The sequence below is a fragment of the Aptenodytes forsteri genome, unplaced genomic scaffold, assembly GCF_000699145.1.
Source record: "Aptenodytes forsteri isolate BGI_AS27 unplaced genomic scaffold, ASM69914v1 Scaffold467, whole genome shotgun sequence".
In the NCBI taxonomy this organism is placed as follows: Eukaryota; Metazoa; Chordata; class Aves; order Sphenisciformes; family Spheniscidae; genus Aptenodytes; species Aptenodytes forsteri.
This window is the reverse complement of record NW_008795298.1, coordinates 1207240-1232613: the sequence shown is the minus strand read 5'-3', so window position 1 is coordinate 1232613 and position 25374 is coordinate 1207240. Positions and strand designations below refer to the sequence as shown.

Here is a 25374-nt window from a genome sequence, read left to right as displayed (position 1 = left end):
GAGGAAAAAATTTCTACCACAGGCCAAGAGAATTTGATAGCTGCTCAAAAGGTGAGTTCTGAAGTTCTGAAATCTGTTCTAAAAACTGCATTTGTTTGAGTCATGTCCGCTTCTGCTGTAGGCAACGGAGTTGCATGCAGTCACCCGCAGCCGGAGACCTTGCCCTTGACAGCGCTTCCAACAGTGGGCTGAGGACTGACCGCTGGCATATGGTGGTGTACGCGCTCTCAAGCCAAGGAACACACTTTGGCTGTCCTTGGTAGACGAGGAGGAGCAACAAGATTGTTTAGTTTACTTAAAAAAATTTAACAGTATCAGACCTGTGCATATCACTATTACAGCTGCTATAATGGTTGGCTTGGTCGTGATGGCATTGGGGTACCTCTGTGCTTGTCAGGCTTAACTGTTTATTTTGGGCAAAAATCCCAGGCTGTATTACACAATGTCTTTAAACAGTATTTGTGATTTCCCCCGTCCCCATATGTTCTCTTTATTTTGACATTCCAAACTGCGTCCACATCAAAAAAGGGAATTTTTTTATCCAGAATAGTTTACTGTGCAGTTCCAAGGTATCTATAAGAACAAGACAGGAAAACACTGTGCATGTGGAGGTCAACTGCGATGCGCTGAGGTACCTAGCCTGATATTTAAGGCTATCTTAAACTGCGTGTGCATCTCTCCATATATAACCAGCACAGCACATTCAGTGTACCCCTATTTATGTTCAGAATTTACCAAATTATATGGTCCAGGGAGGGGGCGTTTTGTAGCTTCTGGGAGCCACAAGAGGGAGCGTGAAGTGACAGGAAGAAGGAGAAGCGGTGGCATCCTTAGATTATTGCCAGCGCCATTTTAGTCACTTTCGGGCAGCAAGCTTCAATCAAAGAAAGGGAGACATGTTTCTGTGAACAGGGTAACGCATGTGTGGGTGCACCTGGCCCTGTTTTATAGGGCTTTTGTTGCCACAGCAATAATGCTAAGGGGGGAGGAGGGCTACAGTGACCAGGAACATGAAATAAAGCAACAGCTTACACAGAGCATTTAACTGGAACAGCTTTTTTTGGGTGGAGCGCCACTTCCAGGAGTGACTGGTAGAGCAGGGTAGTAACCTTTGAAACGGGAACTGGAAATGCCCGTGAAATCAAAAGTGTACAGAACTCGAGTGGGGTTTGCTTTAAATGCTGCCTATATTTCTTTATGCTTCCTCCCATATCTTTGACAAGGAGATGGTAATGCTGGGTTTTGAGTCTTTATTGGATGCCTATATAGAAAAGAAATCCTTTATGCAAGACGTTCGTAGGTGATGTAGTTGCGGTATCAGTGGAGAGGTTTATAAATGAGAATTGTTCTTTCGACTGATCTGTTTTGCGCAGCCTAGGCAATGTAAAAGAGACTCTGGAAAATGGGTGCCACCAGGAGCAGGGAGGGTTCCCGGTACTGAATAGCAGAAAAGAGTGCCTCAACAAATGATCGTTATGGTGAAGGGTGATGGGCGTATATTATGAATTTCCTTTGAAAGAGGGATAAATGTACATAGTGAATGCAGGGAAACCAGGGAAATGGCATGTTGGATACTGTTAAGGTGGAGAATGGACCAAATTCACGTATCACTTCTGGATAGACCAAGTGTACCAAAAAGAAAGAATCGGTTGAATGAAAACCAGGGAAATGTATCCTGTCCTCATCAGCTACAGGACTAATGAGTACAAATTAATCGGGCAAGTTGACAAGTTTCTTGAAACTTGTTTATGTAGGTCAAGAGACTTACCACGATAATCTTTGAATCCAATTTCTTAATGGAAATGGTGGTGCTGCAGTTGTATCTTAGCTACAGTTTGCGGGAAAACCAGGCTTTGTGACAGGAGTCACTTCTGATGGTTGTTTGCTGCTGCTTTGCATTTCTTGTGTTACCTTCCAGGCTGTAGGCTTCTCTTCAGATTATTGAATCCTTTCCAAACTATCTCTCTGTGCAGCTTTTCTAAACAGCAGTTGTGAAAATAGAACGCGGATGTTCCAGCTGCTTTTGCTATAGCTTTTGTTAGTTAATTTCTCAGTTGATTTTGAAGACCTGACATTCATTTTGCAATTAATCAAAGTCCAGTCTGTGTAATCTCATCACCATATTGCTGCTCTGCAAAAATCAGGGGAAGCATTGCCTGTTGTTATGCTCCACTAGTGCAAGAAATAAATAAGAATGTTAGCATTAGGCTGTGACTGCCAGAAGGCCAGACTGACCGATTGCTAACTGGTGGCGGTAAGCTGCTGGATGGCCAGGTCTAGGTACTCCTTTGCAGAAGAGTATGTCGTGCAGGGGTATAAGTAAGTAATCTTTGATATCTTGCATTTCTGCTGCCACTGCCTGTTATCCCAAGGCTACAGCGATATCCCATCCACTTGTCTGTGCTAATTAGCTGAATGCAAAGAAGCTGTTGTGCATAATTTTACACTGGATTTTTCTGCCCAATATGCCTTTGTTGCTTGGCTTTTAGAGGTACTGGAGGAGGAAAGATGTATGCACTATTAGAATTACAGTGCTGGGCCGTAATTCCTTCGTTTTCCTTTATATTGCTGTTAAAATCGCTGCAGTAGGAAAAACAGGGATAAGATCAAAAAGAAGGAACTATGAGAAATGGGGTAGATGGTTGCTGGTTGATATCCCACAGCGCGTAGTGAGAAGAATCCCAGAATATGTAGAGCAGAACATGGGCTATCTGCTGTGATTGCCGAGCACGTGATTTGCGCTTATGCAGTGCTGCAGGGATGGAGTGATCCAGAGTAGCTTTACAGGGACTAATAAAGCTGTGTGCAAACAGTGCTTAGGCAGGAATTACTCTGCATCATTTAATGCAGATGCACAAGACCCAGAACTGCCTTCAGGTTGAGACTTGCTCTTGGTTTGTGTGATTAACCCTATTAGGTGTCTGATGTCCTTAGCTTTAAAGGAACCTAGGAATGAAGGGCTGTTTCCAAAGCAGTGGATCCTGTTTTTCAAGGAAACAATCTACATTTCTTTTCTTCTGAAGAATCAAAGGAAGATTTTAAGGTTCTACAGAAGCTGCAAAATAGCAGCTCCTCCCCCATAGGCACCTAATTTGCATACCAGCATTTTCCAGGTTGGCAGAGAAATGCCTGGGAGAACAGCATGCATCTCGAGAAAGCAGACTTAAACCTAGGGACGAAGTTATACTATCGCTGAGAAGCAGAAACAAGACCTTCTGAAGGAACCGACAGTGCAGCACCCTACTTGCCGACATGAGATAGGTCACACTGAAGTGTTGTCTTGCAACTGTGCTTTGGCCTACTACACTTCACGAGGAAAGGAAAATCTATTTACGTTTTTGAGGGCCAGGTTATTTTTCCCCCTTTGGTCGCTGGCATTTGTCTTGGAAAATTGCATTCACCATATCTGTATTTACTCTTACGGATGGAAACTTATCAGATGGTAGTTTCCCCAACACAGACTCCTGTTGTGCATTTAAAAATCTGGATCAGCTTTTGTGAATAAGCTATCCGGGTGGTTTTATGCTAACTGATACAAAATATGTCTTCTGCCACACTGACCCACAGGGATTTCCATAATGATAGACTATGGGTAGAGAAATTCCGCAATAACTTGTGAAAACAGTGTACTGTGTGTTTACTGCTGAGTACGGTTACTAACACTAGAGGCAATGAATGTTGTACATGATATTCATTAGAAGGCTTTCTTTAGGTAAGGCATGGTCCGGTTGTGGATTGTACCTCTTTGTAAATAAGATAGGAGTAGTTTGAATAATACCACAAAAAGAGGTATGTAACATTGCCATGGAAACAAACTTATTTCAATTTAACATTGAAAATATTTTAGGCATTTTAATTACTGTGTTTATTTCAGATGTGGGTACATTTCAATAATTATGACATGAATCTGGAAATTCATAGTAACTGTATTAACCGTAAACACCAATCTCGAATGGTAGGTAAGTCAAAATAGTATAACTATTAAAAAGACAAATTCTTTGAGTTTGAGAATATTAAGAATAACTGTCATATGAGATCTTAATTCATTTGTTACAATTTACATGTAAAAAAACCCCCCCGCATTGCAATTGGCTTACCTTTCCAAACATTTTAACAGTATATCTGGTGGTACCAGTCACCTGAGTAATTAAAACCCTCCCAGTTGGAATTACCATCTGTCCTCGATGAGGCTTAATCTGCTGTTCTTCAGTTCAGTGAGATATTGGCTGTTACGGTGAATTCGCATTCTGCAAATGCTCTTGTTAGGACCCTGCCTTGGGGAGTTCAGACAGTGGGGTTTTTTATTTCATTTAACGCCCCCTTAAAATCTAATAAATATTCTGTCAAAAAAACCCAATATCTAGCTTCTCAAATTCTCTTGTAATATTTCTTTTTGTGAGACCTTGTTATTCTCAACAGTAAAGCACCACATACATTCAGGATCAATACACTTAAAGCAGAAGCAAGTTATCTTGTTCGTTCCAAAATCAAGGTGCCTAGTTTTCCATCCATTGATCTCTTCTCATAGCCAGGTGTAGATTCTGCCCTGGAGTGACTTTGGTGGAAATGTAAGTGCTTGTGTCAGAGTTACGCTTGCTCAGTTTTCTCCTGTGTATGTGTGTGTGCCTTTTGAAAAACAATGCTTTTATAACTGGGGTGTGAGTTTTCAAGAAATTATTTCTAAGCAAGAAAAAAACCATCAAACTAGCAAACAAAAAACCTCTCACGGTGGCAGTTGAGGGAAAAAAACCTCTGTAGTAATCAGGTTAGTAATATGCCATTTGGACTAACCATTATTAGCAAATAACTGCTCATTACAGTTTGTCATGCGATGAATTCCCAGCCGGTTGCATATAATTCCTTTGCAAGTAACCTGCAATTCCAGTTGATTGCATTTTGCACAGTAGATAAGAATATCCAGTCAGGATTTATTGCTGCGTTATATTAATTCCTCGTACAAAGAGGTTAACTTGACAGGTGTTAACTTAAATGCTTTAAAAAAAAAAAAATCCGTACATATTTACCTCTTAACACAAGCATTCAAGGTGCGTACTAACTCTGGATAGTCTGACGTGGTTCGTGGTTGGAGCTAATTCAGCTCTAAGAGTTTCCTTTCTGTTTGAGACTTCGGGAAGATCTGCACCTCCGGATCCTAGTTCAATATAGGCACCCTAGTAACGCTGGTTTAAAAAAAGAAAAAAAAAAAAAAAAAAAAAAAAAAAAAAAAAAAAAAAAAAAAAAAAAAAAAAAAAAAAAAAAAAAAAAAAAAAAAAAAAAAAAAAAAAAAAAAAAAAAAAAAAAAAAAAAAAAAAAAAAAAAAAAAAAAAAAAAAAAAAAAAAAAAAAAAAAAAAAAAAAAAAAAAAAAAAAAAAAAAAAAAAAAAAAAAAAAAAAAAAAAAAAAAAAAAAAAAAAAAAAAAAAAAAAAAAAAAAAAAAAAAAAAAAAAAAAAAAAAAAAAAAAAAAAAAAAAAAAAAGTCTGTTCTGGAGGAGCTGAGTGTTTATGGCTGAAGTTGCAATGGGAATTTTGCCGCTAGAGTCTTTTTTTTCCTTGAAGACAACTCTTATTTTTGTTCTTTGTCCATATTGTGAAGCAGAAAAACAAATCGACCAGGAAACTGTAGTCCCGCTGCGGTTTTAAGTTCCCTTTTGTGATCGTAGAATGTCTTTGTCAGAAGGCGCAAGCCAGAGTCGGGGTAATAGGTGACTTAACTGCTGCTGGTGCTCTGCTGTCGATTTTGATAGTTACAGCAGACTCCTGCTCTGCATGCCGCTCCTCAGGAACGCACACAGTTTGGGGGGGGGGTCATCTCTTTACCTACAGAATGAGATCCCCAGCTTCCATAGCTCTCCTGGATATTGGAGGTGAAGTATCACAGTTGGCAGATGGGGGTGATGCAAGTCCGTGCTGCCCTCCTGGGGTCGTCCTGCCCTTGAGTCACCTATATGTTCCTGGGCCAGCTGGTCAGCCAGGTCAAACAGTCAAAAACTGCCCCTTACCAAAAAAATTTGGCAGGATTAGCCTTCGATCTGTCTGACCACAGGCTCCATGAGTGTGTGTTGCTCCCATGAGGAAAGGGCAGCCTGCTGCAGGTAGATCAGCTCGAACAGGTTGTAAAACCATGCCCCAGAACTAGCCCCTGGGTAATAATCTTCAGATGAAGAAAACTACCTTGCAGCCCTGGTCCTGACTGTATTCTGTCACTACCGTGGTTGTAATAAGCCTTCTGCCTTAACTTTTACCATATTCTCCAGTACTTGCCAAGTCTCAGTCCTTTATGCTCATAGCCAGTTAGGCATATGTGGGCAACTGAAGGAAAAAAAAATTTTGGGAAACGTTCTTAGTCAATACCTTTTTCTCTTTTCTCTTAGAAGTGAAGAAGAAGGCTGGCTTTATCACTCCAGTGCCAGGAGGGGTAGGACCTATGACTGTTGCAATGCTTCTGAAGAACACACTCATAGTTGCAAAAAAGCTCATTTACTAGAGCAAGCGGGCTACCTTGGAAGAAGAATCCAAGTTGTTCTATTTATTGATACACAAAACATTTATTTTTTACTACAAAGATATTTATTTCTACATTGTATTTATTTTTTCATGTAAAGTCTGCTAAACCTGATGGTTTACAAAATGTTTAAATACTTTGTGTTTCCTCCTACTGACTTATTGTGAGCAAAAATGAATTGGAGAATGCAGGCTATGCAGATACGGTGTTGGTGGTCAATTACGTGTGTGAAAACAAAGAACGAAGCATGAATTGCAAATATGCCTGTGTATCTGGGGGTGGGGTGCAATTACCAAGATCTTATAAGCACTTGGGGCCCTCCGTTTTGATCAAAGTATAAAACCTAAGTTTCAACATGCTAGATATCTTTTAAAAATATGGTTTGGGTTCTGAGGCCGTGAAGCGCTCTGGGTGTAGTTTAAGTCTTAAAATATTTTTTTTAAAACACTTAGAGATAGCAGCAGAAATCTTGAATCTGAATGGAGTGAAAGACTGAAATTTTTGTTTCAGCTGCCAGGCAGTAACGTTGACGTGAATGCAAATGTTCAGTACATGTTTTAAAATACTCAAGTGAAGTGGAACGCTGGTGAAATTCTGACCTTAAACATATGCAAGAGGTATACATGAATAAGTAGCTAGAATTGAGGCCAGAATTATTTTCTTTCCATGTCTGGATTTGTTTGACAAAATGTTTTGGTGTAAAATATCCTCATCCCACAAAAAAAAAAAAGAATAGATGACTGGGCTGGATTGGACTTTAATTAGGTAGAACGTAGTTAAAACTACTATGTATGTATGTTATGTCTAATGCGGGGGGTGGGGGGAGAAGAGGAAAAGGAAAGCAGATGTTTATCCCTGATAAAATATTTGTGTTGGAATTTTAAGCCATTTAATTATTCTCTTACTTTTAGAAACTGCATAAAGGGTTTTGTTGTTTGGTGGGGTTTTTTTAGTCCATGATGTAAGGCTCAGCCCTGCGAATCCTTGGCTACAATGTTTTGCTGCTTAGAGAGGACTACATGGGATAATAAGATCAGTATGTTTCTATTCTTAAAAATTTTAGTTCCAAGATGGATCTTGAATAGTCTCATGCAATGTAAAAGTTTGAGTGGAGTTACTGCTAAGACACCAGTTGAACTGAGTGTGTGCACTGTTGATGTGAAGAGCCTACCCCAATTCCCACTAAAGTCAGTGGGAGCCACTTTGGACTTTTATTTTCGTGTTTTTATCTCAGTTGGGATAACTTTTGATTTATTTGCATCAAGAGCCTTAGGTGTTTGCCAGTAGACTATAGATAACTTGAAAGGGGAAGCAAAAAAAATTGTGGCTGAATACTACTGCCATTAAACAAAAAAAGGTGTGCTTACTGTAATAAAAGAAACAAGATGGAGCATCACTTCCGTGCTGATTGTTCTTGTGGTGGACTTTCTGAGAGTTTTGTTTAAGGCAGCATTTACAAAAGAGGTTGACAGAATCATTTTTAAATATATAGTGCCAATAATGCAGACACTTGCTTATCTGTTGAAATTTAAGCGGTAGTGTAAATGTTAGGAGGATCAAGGTGCCTATGGAGATAGTAGTTAGAGTGATCAAGCCATCATTGACTAATGTGGAATAAAACTTGTTCACTGTTATGTTAGTCTTGGTGAAAAATTTTAATACAGTTTTGGGGGTGGTTGTGTTTTTTCTTTTTTTTATTAGTGTGTTAAGAGTGGAGCGAATGGAGGTCTTTTGCATGGTCAGTCATGACTTTTTTTCACGTTTACATTGCAGTTCTACATTTGTATTGGTTTTCGTCAATTTAGCTATAATCGTCTCTGCATTTTTTTTTTTTTGGCAGAATAACAATTTATGGCATTTTGCTTAAGTCACTTGAGTGAGTCTGCCTCTTTCACATCCTACAAACAATGTATTGTACACTTTAAGGTTTTCCCTCTTTTCACCTATGGTGGATTACATAAAAGCCAGTGAGACTGAGGTTTCAGTCAACGCCATGCTATTTTCAGAGCTGCCGGACACATCTGTGAGAGTGTTCTCCACTGGGAGAACATCCAGAAGGAGTATCCAGAGGGAAGGGCCTATTAACCAACGCAAAAAGCATGCTCGTGTGCCAGACCTGGTCAAGTCCAGTCCAAGCATGAACGCCCTGTGGCGGACAGAGGCACGGCCTTATCCGCTGAAGCCTTCTCACAGGCCTACCGCACCCAGCTGTATTGCCTAATGACAAAGCCACCTCTCGGATTCAAGCCGGATTAAGCTCCCATTGTGTAGATGTGTGTTGAAAGCAAGGCTCATGAGACTTAGCCCTGCTCGGGACTGATAGCAGAGGTTATCCAGGTAGGCATAAACACTCTTGTTGATCCAGGGAGTGTGCAAGCTGCACTCGATCAGTGTGCAGGCATGCAGCAATTCAGGATAGCGAAGGAAGGGAAAAGCCTCCTGGAATGCAGTCCATGAGCAGGAGAACGCGTAATTAAAATGTACATAACTAGCTTGTGTTTTTCCCTTAACATGTGAAGTGGTTAGATTTAATCCTACCGATCATTGAAGAGAGTACAGCATAGAGGCAGAACTTGAGCTGACCAGAGTTATTAGAGCATTTATCAGAGAACTTTTGGTTTTAAAATATAAAAATTGCGAAATGTTTTTGTTGGTTGGAGCTCACAGTTGAGAAAGCGAAAGTTGTTGCTGGGGTGAAGTGTGTGTATCTCCTTTGGTGAGAGTCGGGTTGTTGGTGTGTGTGTGTACATTATTGAACTGGGCCTTTCTGATGATCTGTTCTAGCATGTTTGGCTACCTAAGTACCCTTCAGAGAGACCAGTCCTAGTTGTTCCAAGCTGCCTGTGACCAAGGAAGTTGGACAGCGTTGGGGGCTGTGGAGAGTGGTTTAGTATAAGAAATGTGTATGACAGGTATGTCTTAGAGACCTACAAACGCTTTATGTGAAAAGTATGATGATTCTCATTATGCACACCCACTTCCTTGAAAAGGTAGAGGTGGGCTTTTCTGGCAGTATAGTGACAGGACTAACAAAGGGATCGCCTGATAAAGGGGGCAACAGTTTACCTGCTCTTTCAGTCTGTGTTTTCTCAGCACCTGACCTTGGCCAGCTTTTGACTTCTGCCCCGCACAACCGTGCGTAGCTCCAGCCAGCAATCCCAGGCCTTGTGCTGGGCTGGTAGCCTGCCTTGCTTCAGAGTGTTGTGCACATGGGAAGGCTGAATGATTAGCATGCCCCTCAGGCTCGCCAGAGCCTGTGATCAAAGGCCTCTTGCTGGCAGTCACTGATGGAGAACATCATCTATTATCTTTGTGTCTGATCACTTCCTAATCTCTGCACTAGCTGTTCTCGCAGTTCTTCTTCTGGATGGCAGGGAACTGAGGTACAGGGAGGACCAAGGGAGGAGCACAAGCAAAGCAGGGGCTGGGCCCTGGACCCTGAACTCCAGAGCAGCATCCTGAATGCTGACTATCCTCCTGGAAGTAACACGAGACCTATATTGCTAAGGGAAAGAAAGATCACGTTTTTCACACTACGTCATTTTTCATTTTGTTCATCTCTGTTTTGCTGTGTTTCGTTGATCTGCTCTGGCAGATACCAGGTGTCTTTTAAAAACTGTATCTTTGTATGCACAATTATGCCCACAGGTAATAGGAAACCAGGGTTTCAAAAGAAAACCTGATCCCATTGCTAGATAATAGCAGTTTCCTAAATAAATGTGTGGTTGCCCCGGGCGTTGAGGTTGTTGCCAGATGCACCTTTTTTTGATTGGTGAGAACAGCAGATGACGCTTCATGGCATATAAGTGCAAGAGAAAACACGAGAGCACAGATAAGCAGAGCAAGCGAACCACCTGGAAAGAAGAGTTGAGAAGGTGTTAAAGCAGCTGCTTGCCATGGCGTTTGGAATGCTAATCTATATTTTGCTGAAAGGTAGGTTTGGAGGAGGCTTTTCAATGTTGTAAGATACAAGGCTTTGTTGAACAATAGTTCGCTCTTTCTGAAATAAGTGGTAGGGGTGGGAAGCATGCGAAGACATTGCAAAGCAGAATTACTTTAGCAATTTTAAACCTGGATGAAATTTTAACTGATAGGGTGTAATTTGGACTCTTTGGAAAGAAGCTACTTAGACTGGTAAATAGGTGTAACATTGTAGTATGTTACAAGTATCTGTGTCGTAAATTGCTTAAGATAATAGAATGGAGAACAGAATGGATATGTATTTTGTAAATTTGCAAACAATAGTTTGTTTCCCCACAATCATAATTATGTTGTGGCAAAAGGAAGTTTGAAGCAAGAATGTTTTAAATGAATTGTTATTATATTGCTGCATCATATCAGAATTGTACTAAGTGGGTACATGTTTTCTGGATGAAATGAACTTTGAATAGATATACTGAGTTTTTCTGTTACAGTAAGCATCTATTTGCATTACACAGCAATGGGGGCACTGAGTGAAGAGTCAGCTGTTACTGTTTCATCCCTCAGCACAGACTTATGGAATAACTGGACAAAAAACAACGCTGAAGGTATTTCTTTTTTGTTCTGTTTGTCTCTATTGATCTGCTGCTTAAAAAAAAAAAAAAAAAGAAAGAAAAACCAAAACAAAGAAACAGCAACAAAATCTATTATGATGATAGCTTCTATAATGCTCCTGTCACTTGGACACTGTTGAATTTTATGTGTGTGTTATTTGTGAGATGAGCTGCTTTCTTCGTGGAGCCTTAAAAATCTCTCTGAAGTAATAGCTGCCACTCAGCTGGGATAGACTCAGCGTTGACCAGCTAAAGGATTGTTTATCCACAGTCAGTTATAATTTGAAGAAGATACTTTTAAGGCTAATTGGGATAGATGATCTGCATTTCTGACGGCCATTTCTGTTATTTTTAACTAGTGCTTGGTTTCTAGCTGTCTTCAGTGTGAATCTTTATGCACACAAGTCAGAATGCAGCAAGCATAACTTCAAGTGATGCCTTTCATTACTGTTACTCAGTAGTTTCTTTCTCTGTTGAAGTTACGCTTTCGGCTATCGCAGCTTCCACAGCCCTCTTCAGAGTGCTAGCTCTCTCTTTTCTTTCTTTTTTTCTTTTCTGACTGAAATGTGAACTCAAGCTGTTTACCTGCCAACATCTGAGACCAGAGCGCTGTGTTTATCCTGCAAGCTGCATTCTTGATGTTACTTCAGGTGCTAGTGATGTCATTACTTTTGGAGAACTGTGCGATCTGGAACTGAGGTTTTGGCAGGTCAGTAAAGGAGGAAAGGATTTTAACTGTGATACTTATTAATGACTTTGTACTTGAAAAAGAACATAAACACGCATACAAATCATCTTCTGTAATTGTAAGTCATCGCAGGATGTCTTAAAAGCTTTTTTTAGTAGATCCATATGCTTTTTATTTTTCTCATAACTAGTTAAACTGTTCTTTTTTTTGTCTCATTTGTCATAGTGGTACAGTGTTATAGATATATCTACATTCATCCATACATATACTATATATGTGGGTTTCATCTATATGCATGTAAAATATATGTATGTGAAGTCAAGATGTTGATTTTTGACTGCAGTAGTTTGATTTATCAGCGCAGCACTGTGGTCTGGTTTAGTGGATTTGTCTGTGACACGATTCTTCCAGAGTTGCATACAGCAAACAGGAGTATAATGAAGTAGAAATATGCTGTGACTCGTTGAGTACTTTGTTAGTATTATTTGTAGAAAGCAGGAGTTGTGGGTCATGTTTTAACAAATAAGAGGCTTATTTACAGGGACACAGACATGTCTGTAATTGTCCCATGTGCCTTTATGCTAGCCGTGGCTGTGCAAGTCAACTAGATACCAGCGCTTTTATTTGAGAGTGTGTTCCCTTCAAAGGTAGAAGCAAATTCACAAACATAGTAGCACACATTGACACGGGTAGTTAAAAGTATGTTTCGGTGGACCTTTGCAAAGCCACTGAAAAGTTAGAAAACAGCATTTCCATAAAGAAGACTGAAAAGAAATGCTTAAAGAGTCACCAAAGAAACTGGCTGTATCTCTCAAGTTTTCTCGTAGCTCCTGTTCCCGTGCAAATCTATAGTAAGGTTTTTAATCAAGGTTCAGTAATACCGGATCCTAAGAAAATGAATTCCTCGTTAAGTATCACTGGAGGAACTGACAGTTTGTTGTGGGATTGCGAGTCCTCTGGGGACTGAGGTGCAGTCTGTGGAAAACCATTAACTTCTGCTCAATCCGTTTGCCTCCTATTATTTACAAGATAATGTCCTACTTCCTTATTTTATGTTACATAGGCTTTACTTGTCACCAGTGCTGGGGCTAGGAAACGTTAGGCTCGGTGATCAGCCGGGGGGAAGAGGTAGTGGGGAGGATGTCTGGCTGGGAGCTGACACGGCAGGGATAAAGAACTTCTAATGCTGTTTGGGCTGAAGGGGAGCCTTTGTAGCAAAATGGGCAGCTAGGAGTAGGGAAGGGCTTGGTTTTACTGAGGGAAAAATGAGATCCCTTCATTGCCATGAGCTGCTGCTTCTGTGCAGCCTGTAAGGGAGGCCCTGAACCTGAGGCTGACCCTTTCCCTCCCTCCCCTTTCTGACTCTCCCGTTCCTCCCTGACGCACCATACCTGAAGGCTGAGCTGTCGTGGTCTTAGTGGCTGACTCTTTTTTGTTGCCAGTCTGTCAGTTTTGGCATGCCCAGGCTTCCAAGTACCTGTAGTTTTGATTTCATGTCAGATCTTGCCAAGTGTATCTGTTCGAATGACTCAGTTGCAGGCAACTGTCAAGTGCTTACACAGCATGCTTTTCTTTCCTCACGTGACATGAAAGGGCACATGGATGTGTTTATTCAACAGCTTATTTAGTATCTAGGTGGATAATATGATATGAATTAGCATGATACTCTGGGATGGGTTAGAAAATCGTTCTTTTTGTTGTCAAGACTCATCATTCTTTCAGAGGTAATTTGTACTTTTGCAATGTCAGAATAATTAGCACTTAGAATTTTTGTGTGTACATTTAAGATCTGATCCTGCAACCCACAATGGACAAAGCTCTTGCTTCTGACAACGAGGGAGGAATGTATTGTTTGTTTGTCGCCTGCGCAGCAAGATGTTTGTCTGAAACGCTTTCTAGGCAGGCTTCTGCTCTAGGCTGACCTTTGTTTCTAATGACAGTACTGACTTTCACAGCACTCAGGGGAAGAGGTTTTGCGTACTTGCACCAAGCGAGGTTTCTTCCAGACGTTGGTAGATGGAAGGCTGCCACCTCTCGGCAGCGGTGGGGTAAACGAGGAGGGATGTTCTGGCTGCGTGAATCGGTCTGGTGGGAGTTTGAGTAGAGGTGGCTGGGGATTTCGCACCTCTGGCGTATAGATTTGTACTTTCCTCGCTCTTTTCACTTTCTTTGGTACAAGTGAAATATTAAACCTGTGCAGGAGACATCTTCTCAGGGCCCGGTAGAAGAGTAGTACTTTGGGTGGCAGGAAACGCACATTAAAGGGTCCTGTTGGGTGGTTATGTTTAGCGGTTTTGTAGTGCACTGTTCAGCCCCCCTTGTGCTGATGGTGATTCAAAAGAGTTGGTGCTTAAGTGTTTGAGGAGAGGCACGGGGGAAGCGTGAATGTGCCTTTGCCTATTTTCTGGAACTCTTCCCTGCAGAGCTTTGGTAGCTGGTCTGCAGGTACTTTAGGCCTGAGTGAAAATGGGCTTTTGCATGTCTCCTGCATCTTGAATCTCCTTGGCATGCTGAGCCCTGCAGCTGTGTTTACGATGTGCTTTGTTTTCCATTGTGCTTTCCCCAGCAGTGAGAATTGTACAGTCCTCCTGTGCAGAAAGTAGTATCATCCATCTCTTGTCATAAAATCTGTCTTTTTTTCCTGAAATCTGTCCTTTCTTAAGTTGTTCTTCTCTTCCTTAAATCTGTCCCTCCAAGGCCTGGTCCTGTGCTGACTGTGCTCTCAGCCAACAAGTCTGTCCCTGGAGCTTGTCGGCAGCGTTCCCGGAGCCAGCCAGAAAACAGCCAGAGCTAGATACTGGAGCTAGCGTGTAGCCAGCGCCAACTTCTTCCCTTGCAGAGTGTGTGGTTCAAGGCTATGGGTGTGTCTGCCCTACACAGGGCTTTCTATAGCAGAGATACCGTTCTGGTTTCAGTATATGGGGACAACCTAGCTGTGGTAGCATAGAGCTCACTGCTACGTGATGCTGGACGCAAATCTAGTCTGTGAGCTGCTTCAGGTACTCCCTTGCTGCATCGTAGTGTGCGGTAGAGGTAGGGCCTCAGTCTTGGCATATCCTTTGGTGTGTATGTGTTGTCACTTGATTGCTAGGCCAAAACTGTGGATTTGCCTTATAGTTTCTAGCGTTGTGTTTCTAGCTTTAGGCACGAAGAGAAACTTATGTGATTTTTCCTTACAAGAATGAAAAAGATGCCCTTTTCTCAGCCCAGAGAAGTTCATTTTAAAGCAAGACATGTTTTTTCCACCTCTGTAGCTTTTCCTGAGAAAGTGTACTAAACGAACATTTTTTTTTTTTCCAAGCAGACTTGAATTGTTATTTGTTCTCTCTAAGTCTCTTGATAAGCTGGAAGTCTGATTAGTCTGTCATGTTTTAGAGGGCACTATTTTCCAAGTAGTGTTGTTTGAGCTGAGTAACAGTGATAGCATCATGCCTCTTAGGTGTCCAAACCACATGATTCACAACTGAAGTTGTGAATTGCTCTAACGTGCGGGTGTACAGTAGAGCAGCTGTTTACCATCGCTTGTCATCTCTCTGATGAAGCTGCATAAAGGAAGAAGAAAAAAAAATCGTGTAGTTGAGCGCACGGGGGGGATTCCCGCCATTAAATGACTCAAACTGGCATTTTATCGGGAATTTAGGGGGTTGGTGGTGTTATTCCTGAAAAATGTGTCGTGGGATCTCGAGTTGCCCACAGGACAACAGCTAGAAGCTGACGTCTATCACAATGGTTTCATCAGTGTAATATTGCCAGACCTTGATTCAGCACTTAGTCAGAAAGGATGGTTTCTGCTTGCTGTACCATTGTTTAGTCACTCTGAGCAGACCTTGTCACCGTCCTGCTTGATGTTATTTTTCTTGTGTTCATAACTGAAAGCTGCTGTTGACATACACTCGGTTAGGAAATCGCCTTCAGCCATCACTGAAACAGTCCCCTGAAATAGTAAGACATTGCTTGGACACCCCACCCCACCAGCAATTCCCGTAACTGGGTAGAGAGACCAGTTCAAACAGATACTTGCTTTGATGGTGAAGCTTTTGAGCTTTCTCTTCACTTGCCGCACCCCTGCTCCCATGTTTCAGATTCATGCCGGCCTCTGCACTCCTACACAGCAGGGTGCCTCGCTCCTGGGCTCAGGTGCTCTTCTATCCCGATGTAATATTGATATAAGATCCCCAAGAACAGTTTTGACTTTTCCTTTGTTCCCATTTGAGCCACCATGGTTGGGACTAAGGTAGTCATTTTCTGTGCTTTCAAAGCAGAAGCATGCTTACTGACTTGGATGCATATAATTTTGCGCAAGTTCAGAAACTTAATAGTCACGGACCATGCTTTTGCATAGGGAGACCATCCGGGCAGTCTTGGGTTCTTAAAAGCATAATTGGACACTCTGCTAACATTAGACCGTGGAGAATGGATGGAGGGAGCAATCCACCATTCATCACTCACTCGTAGCTGCAGAGCTGTCAGGCAGGAGTGTTAGAAAGAAAACAGGAACTAATTAGTAATTTGAATTGAGACTGGGAAGCATACTGCGAATAATTCAATGCTGTCATTGTGTCCTAAACCCCCGATATTCCTAGTGCTGATGTTACCCCAGGTGAATTTTCCATAATCACTTTTATACCTGCTTCTCAAGAGCAATTAATTTATTTACAGTTTGTTCTTTCTCTAAAACTATGCTGGAATGTCTTAGAAGCTTGTTCTGCTTAGCGGTGTTTGAATCTGCTCATGACACATATCACAGTAAGTCTATGTATTAAGTGTCTTCTGCAGGCAATGTGTGTTCAACTTGAGTTGTGAAAATATATTCAAATGATTTTTTTTTTTCCCTAAATATAACATGACTTTTTCCCCTTTTACAGTAGACTACACAGAGCAGCCAAAGCTCTTGAAGCTCATGCAGACCTGTCTTGAAGAACACCACAGCTATTGTATCAACGGGCTCTGTGCTTTCCACAGCGAATTGAGGAAACCCATATGCAAGTAAAGAATGCTGCTTATAAGTATCCTTCTTAGAAAATAACAACAGTAGCATTGTTTCTTTGTCTGCTACATGTTACTAATGTAATGTGACTAATATTCAGCAGAGCGCAGCTTTCAGGAGCCAGTCAAGTATTTGCAGGCTTAAAGTTTGGCACAGGCTCGAGTGCTCTGGTGGCTCAGGATTGTTAACGAGGCAGTAGTGCTGTGCTAGTGAATACTAAGGAAGGGAGAGGGAAAATCCACAGCTTTGTATGTCACTGCCATGATGGCATCTCAAAACACAACTGGTGCTAGAGTAAGTCGTAGAGGAATAAGTAGATTTTCACAGTGGGCATGATGAAGGGGGGAGGATCTTCCAAGATGTCAGCTGCAACTCCCTTATTCCGCAGCTGCTTAAATATCAATCAGGACTATGGTGCCCTTAAAATTTTCTAGGGTCCGTACTGGGCAGCTTTGGCCTTTGGAGACATTATAGCAGCTAAGGATGAGCAGAGCACAGTGCTCTCCATCCACACCCTCTGTGATGAGGGTATGTTTAGACTGCGTTTGCTGCTGTGACTGCAGTACTTCAGCTAGCTTTAAACTAGATAGACTGGGGCAACTGGTAGTCTTGGTGGAGGGAAGAGGTTCTGACTGAGCAGCAGAGTCAGCCCATCCTCTTTTAGACTTGTTCTACGTTGTTTAAAACTGACGAAAACTAACATGTGTTTCTGAAATACAAAGCATAAGAAGTTCTGAATGATTTTTGCATGGTATATGTTTATTTTGTAGGTGCCTTGCAGGTTATAATGGAGAGAGGTGTGAACATTTAACACTAAATTCATACGCACATAATTCTTACGAACGCTACATTGCTGTGGGAATTGGTGTAGGAATACTGACAAGTGGGATACTTGCTATCATCTACTGCTACGTAAGAAAGAGGTACGGGAGATATGTAACCTTCTCATTACAGTCTTCTGAATTACAGTGGGCCGGAGGAAACAGTGTGCAGAATTTTGAGGGCACTGGGAGTGTGTTCTTGCCTGTTACTGCTCTGCGGTGCGATCTTAAAGCAGCTGACGCTCTATACCTCTGCTTTCCAATCTGACAATCGGGTCAAATGGTGCGATTCTCTGAAACAGGGATTTCGTTGGGGCTGCCTGAATGAGTTAGGCGATTAGATTTAGGTTCTGTTCAGACTGCTGTGATTTTAGACTTGTCTGATTAAAATCGTATCATGTTGTCCATTTTAGATGCAGGAAATTGAAATCACCCTACAAAGTCTGCATGGGCGAGACAGCGTTGTGAAGATCTGGCGTTGGGACACTTACCAATTTGCCTGTAAACGAGAGGAAGTTCTGCTGGGAAGGCCACCCAGCGCTATCTGGCAGGGCACCCCAGCCTCGCTGATGAGACAAAATAAAGGGAATGACAGAGCAAGTACATAAAAGGAACTCCTGCAGAACTGACAGGCTCCATTCACTTTTGAAGAAAGACTTCCTCTTTTTAGTAAAGGTTGCTAGATGAGCAGGTCCGAACAGCTAAGGATACTTGCAGCCCTCTTAATGCTCTCCTGTGGCTGGTATTTCCTGAGGGCAGGACTGGTTGGTTTTAGCTGCTTTCAGTCATTTCGAGCCCTGGTACAGTTTTCTGCTCTGGTCTTTTCTGTCTTTTTTTTCTTTTTCTTTTTTTTTTTTTTTCTCCTTTTTTCACTTCTGGAGGAAAAGCACAACCTGTCTCTCAACGGAGTTGTATTCTGAACATCGTGTACTGACGAGAAACAGTTGGGGTTCTCATTTCAGTGTCTGCTGCCTATGTGTGTGGATTAACAGCCCTCTTCCAACACAGCAGTTATCTTCAGTGTGCTAAGCAAAGTATAGGCTTCTGTTGCCGTAAAGGACAAAATCATAAAATGCTTTGGACTGAGGAAAATGGATGGTTCTCAAAAGCTTGCTTAAACTTAGGAATAAAGCGTAAGCAATTCCTGGAAAATTAGATCATGACACCTCTGGGCATGGCAAGTTCTTACTGTTTTCACAAGTAAAGGAATCGGACATCTTTCTCAAAATGGATTATTGAGTGTGCTCATGACTAAGAACTCTACTCTTCCCTAACATTGTATAGCGGCTCATCAGATTCATGGAACATCAGGCAGAACATTACCTTGCCGCACCGTGATTTCAACACAAGACTTCAGTTGCTAGAGAAGCTGAAATTTTATTATGAAATTCCAGTATAGCTTTGCCCAGGAAACAGACTCTCGCTATTCCATTCTCCCATTATGTGCACAATGTGACCGCTCAAATAAGAAAGAAATGACCGTAGGGGTTTTGTTCCCCCCTGGACAAACAGATTACATATCAGATGCTTGTTTTTATTCATCTTGTCTGCGAAGAATCGCAAAGGTAAAAAGATTTTGTTCAAGGAAAAGGGAAGAAAATTGGTTCTGAAGATGGTGGCACTAACTGTGACTTCTCACTGACCGTTGGAGTGTTTGCCAGTGCTGATGAGACTGGGGATGGCTCTAAGAGATTTTCATTTCAGCTGTTGCACTTTGTAGATGCATCTGCTATACTTAGTCATCTATGAGAAAAAGGCAGTTAGGTGCTTTGCGACTTTATGGGATGATATAGGCTCCTAAATTTAGGTGCCCTGCTGGAAAGCTCAATTTCTTTGTTATGCGAGTTAATTTTCACAACAGGATGCATGTCATTTGTTGAAAAAACCCTGTGTATTTGTGAGACTACAATGATAATGCTGAAATGTGTATGAAAGACTGGGTTTTGAAAGGGTAAATGTACATTTGGCACTCGAGTGGTCTGAAGTTCAGTGGGCTTCTCACACAGGGGGATCCTGGTCAGTATCTGAGTCATCTTGGCTCTCCATTTGATACCAATAAATAAAACAACACGTCACACACTGGTTGGTTGGAGTCCCCGTGCAACAGACTGGAGCAAGCAACACGTGTGTACGCAGAAAGGATTGTTGGTGAGGAGCTGGATGGAGACAGACACCAGTCCTTTCCTCTACGCATTGACATGAGCGTTTTGTAAGAGGCACTGAGCTGATTTTCCAACTTTCAGCCTTTTTGTTTTCTTCATCTCAAGTTAAATGTTCAGATCTCTGTATTGTTTGCTCCTTTCCATTCTTCTGACCTTTTCTGAGTATCCACTGAGAGACAACTTCTGCTCTTCACGATTTTCAAGTCACCTCTCAGTAGTTGCCCTAATGTTTTCTGTCACATGTATGTAGTGAGAGTGCAATTAGATGTGAATTACAATCTGCGCATCTGCACACACACGCAAAAAACACCCTTCGCCCCTCACACACACTGGACAGACTGAATGGATATACCTATTAGAAACATGCATGTCATCAGGAAAACACAGGTGAGAGATCTTTCTCATCGGTCTCGGAGAAAATTTTAGAGCTAGATAGGCCAAAGGATGAAAAGCCTTAAAGCTTTTGTCATGTGAGTGAATCTCCTTCTCTGTAGTGAGTTGTCTCTTCCTGCATGCGCGTTGCGAGTGTTGCATTCGCTTCTAGAGGACCGACCCTTCTGCATCACAGAGGCTGTGTCTTGGAGCAGACCCGCACAGTAACACAACTTGCTCAGGGTGTACGCGAAGTTGTTAAAGGAGCTCTAAGGGCAGGAGTTTGAACAACTGGACTTTCACTTGTCCAAAGAAAGCTGCCGGGGAGAGACGGATTTTGCTTGGTTTTAACCATTTGTGTGTCCTCTTACTGACTCTTTTGACACCTTTTACATACCAGTTGGCCAAGCAGGTGCCTTGCAGGATATGCAAGTGCTTCTTCAAAAGTATTTACTCATTGCAGTGAGATGCTCTGTACCTATACAAACACACGCTGACTTCCTTCTGTTAATGTTTGGTTAAACATAACTGGAAAGGAAGGTTTATTTCAAGGCCACAATTTAGCAGGAGACTAAATAGTGAAATATTTTTTTTCTGATTTGCGTTCTGGTCCAAGGCAGCTTTGGAAGGGCTGCCAGTGAAAGTTTGCTGAGATTTTTCTGCTAGTGGAAGAAAAGCTCGAGAGTCTGTGCCGTGCAAAATGAGACTTTGTGTAAGGGCACAATGAGAATAAAACGGAAAGACGAAGATGGGAAGAAGAAGGGAAAGGAGGTCTTTGCTTTATTTTAGTTTTCTTTTTCCAAATGGTATCGAGGCTTCCAGAAATGGGTTCCTCGCCACCTGGGTGCTGTGTGCCCTTTGGAGCAGGCTACCAGCTTCTTAGACATCCAAGGCTGGTGGCACCAACACAGATGACAGCTTTCTCCATCAGTCTGCAGTGTTTACAGGCTGTAGCCCGTGTGGGAGAAGAGTGTTGTCACTGCAGTTTTAAGGGATTTCATCAGGCCCAAGCTGTGTTTGAGGCATCACTGCATGAATGAATCACTCTGCTGTTTGATGCAGTGACCTGGCTGAGGAAGTCTGCGTTGCCTCAGATTGCTTCGTGGAGTCAGCCGTGCTGAGCCCTGCCTTGATAAGTGACAGATGCTACTGGGCTAGTATGGTGCGTTGCTGCTTACGGTGCTGAATTTCCTGCAGAACTGGCCTGTCAGAGGATCAGGATCATCTTTCCTGGCTCATTTATCAGGCTCAGACTCCTTCTGTAATGGCATAATTAACAGAGTCATAAGCTTCTGCTTCCCATTAGCTGCACGTGCCAAAAACTGTCATTTCAAGAGGAGACCCTGTGTTTGTGTGCCTTTTAGGCAGTCCTGCATCAGCTTTGTTGGAGCACCAGCTCAGCAGGGCCGAGAGAGAGATGTTAAAGACTGGGACCTGCCTTTCCAAAGGACAGAGCACTTGCCCTGTGTATGATCCTGGCTGGTGGAACCACACTGGCTTTTCCTGCAGCGCATCTCTCGAGCCTACTTGCCCTTAAGCCACCCAGCCCTCTACCTGATTCACTGGCATCTGCAGTCACCATGCAGGTGTACTTTGTTGCTAACGCTTGGCTGTGACTTGAATACTTCCCCTGAATTCAACACCCATTTTCTGTTGAAGTGTGTGGGTGGCCTGCAGTTTACCTGATCCCAGCAAAGTCTATTTAAAATGGCAAGATGCAAGCCTGTGGATAAGATGACTGTCCTTTCAAAATACTGCTTTTAATCTTGGAAGGAAGTGTATTGGTGGCTAATGTTTGGAGTCCTCAGTGTCCCTGTCCTCCCTGCCTGATAGGGTTCACTGTTGATTAACAGCGGTGTGCGTGATCGCGCACGGCTGGTTCAGCAATCTGAGCTGCAAGGGCATAGGAATAGCCAGGCCGCTGGCCTGTCTAGACCGATAGCCAGCCAGCAACTGCAGACAGTGCCAGAGGCTCCTGAAGAAGGTCTTAGAGGTCTGGTGGCAGGCAGGTACGTAGGAGACAGTTTTCCCTCAGAGAAGGTTTTTGTCTTATTCTTAGTAACCAAGCGTATGTTTTGCATAATAACACAGCAGGGTTTCTGGTCCTTCCCACTTACTATGGCAACGCAGCTTCTTCTAGTGCATATTAAAAGTAAAAAACTGATTTGTGCTCATGTGGCTAGCACGAGGCTAACTAGCATATTGTCTGAGTGTAAGTACTGGGCTGTGTCCTAAAAACTAGCTGTGAAACCGGTTACTTGTTAGTGACTCTGGACTTCATGCAAAAACATTTTCAAAAAAACCCAACCAACCAACCAACCAACCAAAACCCCTAAAAATCATATGGCTCTCAGCAAAATTTTATAGCTTCGTCATTCTTTACACCCATTATATGTTTTGTTTAATTTCTGGTCCATGAAATACACTGTAGCTGGAAAAGCATCCCACAAAGAGAAGGCTAACTTGGCAAAATAATTGATTTAATAATTAAGTTCAGAATAGCTCTCATGACCCCTGAAGCTTGCGGTCCATAATGGATTTGTCTTTAGAGCATCCCTATGAAGCGAGGCAGTGCTTTGGGGATGATGTTCAGTGGAGAACTAAGATGGGGAGGGATTAAAGTCACATGAAGGAGAGGCATCGAACTTTTCAAACCTCGTCATAGTGCTGTAGCCAATAGATGATTCTTCTGCTCCTTTGAGTCCTTTGAAGAAATGGTTCTCGAGTAGATCAGTAACACGCTAGCAGTATTGAGAGCGGGGAAAGAGGGGTCAGTCTTGGTAAAATGAAAGTTTGATGGCAAACAGCAAGAGTTTCTTTTTGAATATTCATTTCAACTCTGTATCTTGTATGACATGAGTGCAATTTTTTTTGTTTGTGTTTTAACTTTTGGAGCTATTCAGAAAAGTATCATGACAAAATGTAGGTGTTTGAAATAAGACAATTTGCATGATGCAGATAAATAATCTGAAGGCTCTATTCAGTCACGTCCAGCCCATCATAGGTAGGGTCTTCAATAGCCCTGCTCATTTCAGTAGCCGCTGGCACGGAACTGAATGGCAGTGGGGTAGCTGGATTCAGCTTCTAGAAAAAGAAGCATGAAAAACAAGGAGTGTGGAAAAATGCACTGGTTATTGCTTGCATTTCAAGGTGTCACTTGGGTGGCCTGAAGGTACCAGTGAGCAACTTGACCTGCCGACTGAGAGACTCAAAGTGCTGGCTGCACAGCTCAGCGCTCTGTAGTCTCTGCGTTGCAGAGCTCTGATGTGATGCGTGGCTGCTCGTACATGTCAAGTCATTAGCCTTGCTCTGAAGAAGGAAACGCCTGCAGAGGTCCCTATTGTACCATAAATCCAGGAAATCATTTGGGACTCCTTCTTTACGACCCAGTTAACAAACAAACAAAAAAAAGTGCAGGTACTCGTTAAAAGCTCAGTGTAAGTAGTCAGTAATTATCATGACAGCAATAAAATCTTGTACTATGACTAGACTTTGGGCTGCTCCTACTCTCGCTGAATTGAATGGGAGCAAGAGCAGGCTCTGTAAGAAGCAGCTCCTAGCAAGCTGAAGGAGGTGTCACAGCACAGCCGACACCACTGATTTGTGCAGAAGAGTAAAATGTTTATTGTGCTATTGCTGGGAGCACTGTTACTCCAGGCCCCTTATGCTAGTTTGTGCGCAGATGGGAAGAGCACGCTCCCACGTGGCTGCTGGGGTTAGAAGCTGGGACACGGACTTGTTTTGGCTGAGGGCAGAGTTGGACTCCATACATAAGCCCATTGTCTGTGTGGGCAGGCAGGCCCCTAAATGAGAGGTTAGATAACTGCAGGGAGAAGAGGTGAATGCCTCTTTCCTAGGAGGCCAGATGAAATGATAGAAGAGGAAATAGAGGCACAGAAAAGGGCAAGTTGCTTTATCTAAGTTGCAGGAAGCCAGGCATTGGCATAGACCCTGGGCCTTTAGCCTACCCATCCAGGATCTAGATGACTGCTTTTTTCCTGTTTGCGGACCAACATTTTGCCTTTATATGTAAGGGACACGGCAGAGGCCTAAGGCCTCGAAGGAGAGCCGCGTTGCCGTTTGCTGGATTTGGTGGATATCTTGTTAGTGGAAGGATAGAAATTGGTAGCACTAAAGCCTCAATCTTTTTGTCCATCTTGCTGGGGCTTTAAATTGATAAATGTTCACATAGAAAAGGAAGTAAAAACGTAAGCAGTAAGTGACACACAAAAATAAGCGTAATGCTCAGAAGACTTCTGCACCGAGTTTTCCATGTAGCTGATTTTGAATGATTAGTTATGGTCCACGTCCTGCTGTTAAGTCCACGTAAAAGCAACAGTTCACATCACAACATAGAAGTTGTTGTATAGCTGGTCCAAACCGTTTGTTAGGTTGTTTGAGTCAAATTAAAAAACTAATTTCATTTTTTTTAAATATAAACATAAAAATAGTCTGTGAGACAAAATTTCACATACTAATGAGGGTAAAAACTGTTTTAAATGCCCATTCTCTGGAGCAGTTCAAGATGAGCTGAACTTGGGATTCGAGGCGTGTCTTGTATAGCCATTTTGGCGGAGTTTTCCATCTGATAGTTTGGGGGGTTTTTGCCCTATAACGCCACCTGTGAAATTAAGCTGTAGCTCTGGGCTCAGTTTTCCAACTCATAAAAAGGTCAGAGGTATCCAAATGCGAGGTTTTGATTCCATGTCTAACATTGACCTACTTAGACACTAATTTTTAATGAAAACTTCATGTTGAATTTATCTGGGGAATGTTGGGAAACAAGTTTCCTTGTAAAGATTCCCTAGTGATGTTTCTTTTTAACAGAATTTTGTCCTTTAATGTGCAAAAATACAGTTCGCTGTACTTTGAATACCTGATACTCAAATGTCAAGCTATGTTTCCTGGTCATGACTGACCAAAATGCAGCACGGCAGCATTGCTGTTAGCTGATTAGAGACAGGCTGATGGAGAGCTAGCCTAAGGTGGCCAACATGGGAAAGCTTCGTAGGCAGGGTACGTCGGTAAGCCCAGAGTTGAGTGCCCATACTTGCTGCCTCAGACCTGAAATGCTCCTGGAAGCCCAGTGTTTGGAGTGGCTGTTGCTGTTTGCAAATTTATCTGCCGTCACCTTCAGCTTCCCAAGGCAAGGAGCCACGTTATGATCCAGGGACTGGAGTGTTAGAGCTTTGTCACTGTCACTACATGAAATATGTTATGCTCATTGCTTTTTTTTGGATTGTTGTTTGGGTTTTTTTGTTTGCGGGAGGAGGGTGGGGAATGCAAGAACCCTTCCTCTGTCTTCCAT

General features: G+C 42.3%; 2 protein-coding genes across 2 annotated transcripts in view; both read left to right on the top strand.

Moving 5' to 3' along the window:
• Positions 1-6483, top strand: part of MTHFD2L (methylenetetrahydrofolate dehydrogenase (NADP+ dependent) 2-like) — a 30974-nt gene extending 24491 nt beyond the window's left edge. The window contains exon 8 of the mRNA XM_009279333.1: positions 6371-6483. Within this exon, the coding sequence (XP_009277608.1) occupies positions 6371-6483 (113 nt within the window). The remainder of the gene's footprint in view (positions 1-6370) is intronic.
• Positions 6484-10397: 3914 nt separating this feature from the next.
• Positions 10398-18034, top strand: EPGN (epithelial mitogen). The gene is made up of 5 exons (XM_009279320.2): positions 10398-10434; positions 10941-11030; positions 16590-16710; positions 17482-17634; positions 17946-18034. The coding sequence occupies exons 1-5, from the start codon at positions 10398-10400 to the stop codon at positions 17998-18000; spliced, it is 456 nt and encodes a 151-aa protein (XP_009277595.1). The 3' UTR covers positions 18001-18034.
• The last annotated feature ends 7340 nt before the right edge of the window (positions 18035-25374 follow it).

Excerpts from the sequence above, each read along its gene's own strand:
- EPGN (XM_009279320.2), top strand. The coding sequence starts at position 10,398 with ATGGCGTTTGGAATGCTAATCTATATTTTGCTGAAAG. Across the intron at positions 11,031-16,589 it reads GACAAAAAACAACGCTGAAG|TAGACTACACAGAGCAGCCA; the intron begins GTATTTCTTTTT and ends CCCCTTTTACAG. Across the intron at positions 16,711-17,481 it reads TTGAGGAAACCCATATGCAA|GTGCCTTGCAGGTTATAATG; the intron begins GTAAAGAATGCT and ends TTTATTTTGTAG.